The sequence below is a fragment of the Erinaceus europaeus genome, chromosome 2, assembly GCF_950295315.1.
Source record: "Erinaceus europaeus chromosome 2, mEriEur2.1, whole genome shotgun sequence".
Lineage (NCBI taxonomy): Eukaryota > Metazoa > Chordata > Mammalia > Eulipotyphla > Erinaceidae > Erinaceus > Erinaceus europaeus.
Genome location: NC_080163.1, coordinates 98776421 through 98782571, shown reverse-complemented (window position 1 = coordinate 98782571; position 6151 = coordinate 98776421). Strand labels below are relative to the sequence as shown.

The following is a 6151-nucleotide window of genomic DNA, read 5'->3' as shown; positions in this document are numbered from 1 at the left end:
AAAAAGGACAACTACAGACCAATAATTCTGAGGAACATAGATGCTAAAATATTAAAGAAGATTCTAGCCAACAGGATACAGCAGTATATCAAAAAGATTGTTCATTATGACAAAGGGAGATTTATTCTAGAAATGCAAGCCTGGTTCAATATAAGTAAGTCAATCAATATTATTTGCCATATCAATAAAAGTTATCTTTTATTCATATAAATGGGTAAAATGATATAGTTGATGAAGGTAATGAAGTCAGAGTTGAGAGAACCACTAGCCAGTTGCCATGGTCTATAGAATTGTAAGTCTTGTTGCTAAGAAGTTAAACTAGATCATAATAAGATGAGAGATGAAAGGAAAAGAGGCTTTTGTCATGTAAAAATGTCAACATGTTTATTCATAGACACTGGTTGTACAAACTCTCTATGACAGGGTTGTAGTTAGGAAATACCATGAGAACAGTTCATACTTATGTTGGTAAGTGATTTAAGAACTAACCTCTATATTGGAAAAGCAGGAATATTAGTGTACATATGGAAAAAAAAACACAGCCGTCAATTTTTCTGATCTTGAGGGTCTGTAATCTTCATTATGTCCTACCCCATGCTAATTTACTTGATAGTTGCAAAATTGGGCTTTAAAAAGATTGCTACTTATATGTTGAAAAATAGTAAACTAGGTTATAAGTGTAAAAAGGGGAGTGGTTACTAGGGTACAGAGATTTGCAAATTTGATGAAGCTGTCAAGATGAAAAAAATTATAAAAAAATTGCATCTGGCACTTTGCAGTTTTGTAAGACACTCATTCTATAACATATCATGAATGAAAATGGTATGTCCTCTCAGGAGGTGTGTCCCTGCAATCATTGCACAAAATAGTGTTATGAAGACAAGTGAAGTCTTGTTCACATATACTTGAAGTTCATTTTACTATTAGTTGCTTACAAACTGTTATCCTAGAAATAAATTATTTGGACTTATAACAATATTTTTCAACCACATTACACTGTTCACAAGTAATGTATTTCCATTACAATATCTACAAGTTATTAACCATGATATCTGGAAAGCAGATCAGTATACTACGAATATACCAACAATATATAAATATTTTTCTAAAAATAAAATTTACTGATCTTCAGCAGAGAAAACAAAAGAAGAACCTGAACTGGAGTTGGTGTGTTGCACCAAAGCAAAAGACTCAATATTTCTAAAATTTTTTTGCCTTCTAAGAACACCTATTTGTTTTCCAAGATTTTTTGTTTTGCTTTGTTTGTTAAGGCAATTGTTAAAGGAAGGGAAAAAAGTATCAGTCTACCTTGGTTTAAACTTGAGACAAAAAAATTGAATGGGAATGAGTTAAAATTCAGTGAGATATCTCAGTTAGGAAACTGACCCAGATTTTATTCTACAATCCACATGTATAAGAGCTGAGAAACTGTTCTTTTCTACTTTTTTTTTTTGCAAAATAAACAGATAAGTTTTTACAAAACTATCAAATTAAAATAAATTTATTCCTTCCTGTACTTGATTATTTGAAAATAAGGTTTTGATATAGTATGAAAGCTGTGGTTTATTTTTTCAATGTAGGAAAAGAGGACAATAAAGTATAGGTAGTTGCAATAGGTCAGTGGATAAATTTTGCTGAAAATGGTTCTAAATCTGAAATAAACTTCTTAGTTTAATTTATTATATTGCTATTATATTTGGTATTATGAAATAAACTATTAAATTTCGAGTGTGGATAAAATTATGTTTGGATAAACAATGAGTAGATATGATGGTCAGTCTTTGAGATTATTGTAGGATTGGTTTAGCAGCTGGTATGATAGTAAGAATTATTGATTGAGATGATTACCAGTTTAATTATTGTGAAGAGGTTTTGGTAAATAAAGTTTGTCATCATCAGATGTTAGATCTGCTTCTTCAACTGGGATTCTGAGAATGGGGACTGTTGGGTGTATTGTTCCGTAGAATAAAGAGGATAACATGCTTTTTGAGAATAAACATAAAACAAATGCTGCTGTTATTCTTGAGGAAACACTATCCCACCATTGACTGGAAAAAATTACAATGAAAGGGATGAGATCATTAAAAAAGATTTAAGTAGAACTGAGGTCTGGGTCTAAGAGGAGCAATTTTCACTGCCAGTGGATGAAACTTCCACATTCTCTCTCTCTCTCTCTCTTTCTTTTCTCCCTCTCTCTCTCTCTCTCTCTCTCTCTCTCTCTCTTTGTGAAAATTTGTGAAAATGGGGAGAAATGGTCAGGTTAAATTAAAGTATACACATGCAAAGTCCTAACTCCACAAGAAAAAAACTTACAAAACCACATAAAAACCAATAGTACCTTACTATTGCAATTTCACAAATTGAAATAAGTTAAGAAGTTAATTAGGGTAAGTTATAAATTTGGGGGTAAGGGAGATAGCATAATGTAACCAAATAGACCCTCATTTCTGATGCTCTAAAGTCTTAGGTTCAATTCCCTGTACTACGTAAGCCAGCGCTGAGCAGATCTCTGGTAAAAAAAAAATAATTAATTAATTTATTAAATTAAATTAAAACATGTTATAATTTTAGAAGGTTATATTATAAAAATGAAAAAAATATTGATATATTTATATTGTTTTACCTTTCCCTAGTGGTGGCAATATGTAATTTATCATTCAAAAATTAGTAGGAAGACTAGTATTTATACTACATAGTGTTACATCGTCCATGCTCTAAGCAAGATCAATCATGACCATTTCATCAAGACCATACCATATTGGTACAGGCATTGGCACACCCGGTAATAGTTCACATGTGACCAAAGACAGATACCCAGACACATGCTCCCAGGTCACACATATAGGGAGGGAGTCCATTCAGAAGAGGTGAACAGTGCTACAGGTATCCTAGCTCGGTCATGCCCAATTGTTTCCATTTTTATTTTTAAAAAGAAAAAAACAAATGATGAGCAAGGAAACAAATGGCATCCAGGAGCTGTGGGCACATTGTGCATGCACTAAGCCCTAGCGATAAGCCCACTGACAACGTGTGTGTGTGTGTGTGTGTGTGTGTGTTTTGGTTCTGTAAATGCTCATATATGCTTATATATTTAAATACTAGCATAGTGCAAAATAACATAAATGCCCTTCATTCTGTTCAATAAGTGTCAACTTGTCACATTTGTTGCTACTCTCATAGTATTACTCTATTTCAAAATGCTTTCAGATCAAATGAAATGCAGTGCAATCATTCATATCTGAAGCCAAATGATAATTCTATTTATCAAATTATTTTGGCTGCCTCTTATGCCTTCTTATGGCTACTTCATAATCCTACTCCAGTCTCTGCCTTTTTTGTATTATTTATAGGATACTCATATTGCTGGTCTGACACTATACCCAGAGGAAGATCATTCAAACTCTGCACTGCACACCACACAGCCTTCTCACAGAAGAGAGAGAACAGTGATGCTTCTTGCAGTGCCCCCTAGAAGTTGTCACCTATAGCTACAAATGCTGGCTGCATAATGGCTATGGCTGAGGCCTTGGTTCAGATGAGACACACAGCCCTGCTGTTCTGGGTAAATATATTTCTATTCCTTTTTGGACTGTCCCACTTTGGGCACTCTCAAAGTCAAGGTCTCTTAGAAGTGGTAACACCCTTAAAGATAACAGGCACTGGTGGAATCATGAGGCCCCCAGGCTGGATCTCTTACAGCTTGCATTTTGGAGGCCAGACACACATCATCCATATGAAAGTCAACAAGAATTTGCTGGCTAGAAACATGCCAGTGTTCACCTACACAGACCAGGGTGTTCTCCTTGAGGACCAGCCCTTTGTCCAAAGTGACTGTTTCTACCATGGATATGTGGAAGGAGACCCAGAGTCCCTTGTGGCCCTGAGTAGCTGTTTTGGTGGTTTTAGAGGAATGCTCCAGATATATGACACTGCTTATGAAATCAAACCAAAAAATCATTCTAGTACATTTGAACACCTGGTATATAGGATGGAACGCAAGGATACAGACCGACCCTTGAGATGTGGATTGACAGATGAAGAAATAGAATGGCAGCTAAAGGCTCTGGAGAGTGACAATGCCACTTTGATGCAGAGTGGGTATGAAGGCTGGTGGACCCACAGGCGGTATTTAGAACTGGCAGTGGTGGTGGATCACAACAGATACATTCGTAGCAACAGCAATGCCTCAAATGTGTATGCTGATGTATGCACTGTACTGAATGGAATAGCTTTCTTTTTAAAATCACTTGATGTGGAGGTGATTTTTACTGGACTTGAGATCTGGACTAACCAAAACCCCATGCCAATAGATGACATGAATAAGCTCTTATCAGAGTTTTGCACATGGAAGCAAACCAGCTTTACTAATCGTGTGCCACATGATGTTGCTCATATTTTTGTAAATCACGATTACTCTGGTCTCCTTGGCAAGGCATATGTAGCAACAGTATGTGACACAAACTATAATTGTGGATCTGACAGTTTTATGAATGACAAGCTGCAAGAATTTGCTTATACTGTGTCACATGAGCTGGGCCACAATTTGGGGATGAGTCATGATAAGTATGAATGTACATGTGGTGATGCTATTGGTTGCATAATGTATCCTGCTAAAATAAATGCAACAAAATTCAGCAATTGCAGTTATGCCTATTTCTGGGGTGTTACCACCCAGCAAGTAAAGTGTTTACACAGTCCACCAAGTCATGATCAGGTCTTCACATACCCACGCTGTGGAAACCATGTGACTGAGCCCCAAGAAGAATGTGACTGTGGCTCCTTAAAGTTGTGTGCAAAAGATCCATGTTGTCAGTCAAACTGTACTCTGAGACCTGGGGCTAACTGTTCCTCGGGACTTTGTTGCAAAGACTGCAAGATCTTGCCAGCAGGCACAGTGTGTAGAGCAGCCGAAAACATATGTGATCTCTCAGAATGGTGCAATGGGACATCTTATCTTTGTCCAGAGGATGTGTATGTGCAGGGGGGCATGCCATGCCCAGGTGGTTACTGCTATGAAAAGAGATGCAATAATCGTGATGAACAGTGTGGGAAAATTTTTGGTAAAGGAGCCAAGAGTGCAAATGACAGATGCTACTATGAGATGAATATCCGAGGTGATCGTTTTGGTCACTGTGGCTTCCGTGAACACATTTATATACAATGTGATGTTCAAAATATACTGTGTGGAAGGGTTCAGTGTGTGAACGTGAATAAAATTCCTCTTCTGAGTAATCACAGTACTGTGCATTGGACTTCTCTTGATGGCATCACCTGCTGGGGCACTGACTACCATTTTGGGATGACTATTCCTGATATTGGTGAGGTGAAAGATGGCACAGAATGTGGTGCGAAGCATATCTGCATCGAAAGGAGGTGTGTCCCTATGTCAGATCTGAAAAGTCCTTGTTCCCTTGAGTTCTGTAAAATGAATGGAGTCTGTAACAGTAAACAACACTGCCATTGCAATCTAGGATGGAGTCCCCCCAACTGTGAACATCCAGGTCTTGGAGGTAGTGTTGATAGTGGCCCAGCCCCCAAAATAATCGAAACAGGTACAAGACGATTTTGGTTGCTTCGTTTAATACTTTTTTTGCTAGTTGCATTAATTTTGATTTGTTTGAAGTACTGTGAAAGTAGAAAATTAATGAAGGAGGCTGAAGAGACCAATGAAACCAAAAAAATGAATAAGGCTGAAGGCATCACAGAGAGCAACAGGAAGGAGGACACTAAAATCACCAAAGAGAGAAAATCAACCAAGCACATAGGGATTATTGATCCAAAAGAAAGTAATCAGCCTAAAGTGAAAGAAAAATCTCCAGCTCCACCTAAAATAGCAAAATCAGCATCTATGAATCAGAAAGAATTGCATAGACAGAAATCACTAAGACGGAATTCCCAAAAATTATAAACTTTTCTATGTATCATATCTAGCTTCCCTGAAATGGAAATTTTGCAAGATGTGTCAACTTTCACTAGTAGAAAATTCCTGAGACTCTTTATTGTTTGGCATCATAAATATTCCCCATTAAACCATTCAGAAAATATGCTATTATTTAGCATATATCCACTCAGCAATTGTGTATTATTTTTTTCATTAGACTCTCTTTTTGTTTCTGAGGCAAAGGTATAGCTCATGGATGGTGTATATGTC

General features: G+C 36.7%; 1 protein-coding gene across 1 annotated transcript; it reads left to right on the top strand.

Moving 5' to 3' along the window:
• The first annotated feature begins 398 nt into the window (after positions 1-398).
• On the top strand, positions 399-5908 carry LOC103118097 (disintegrin and metalloproteinase domain-containing protein 20-like). The gene is made up of 2 exons (XM_007528274.2): positions 399-468; positions 3351-5908. The coding sequence occupies exon 2, from the start codon at positions 3509-3511 to the stop codon at positions 5906-5908; it is 2400 nt and encodes a 799-aa protein (XP_007528336.1). The 5' UTR covers positions 399-468; positions 3351-3508.
• Positions 5909-6151: the final 243 nt, after the last annotated feature.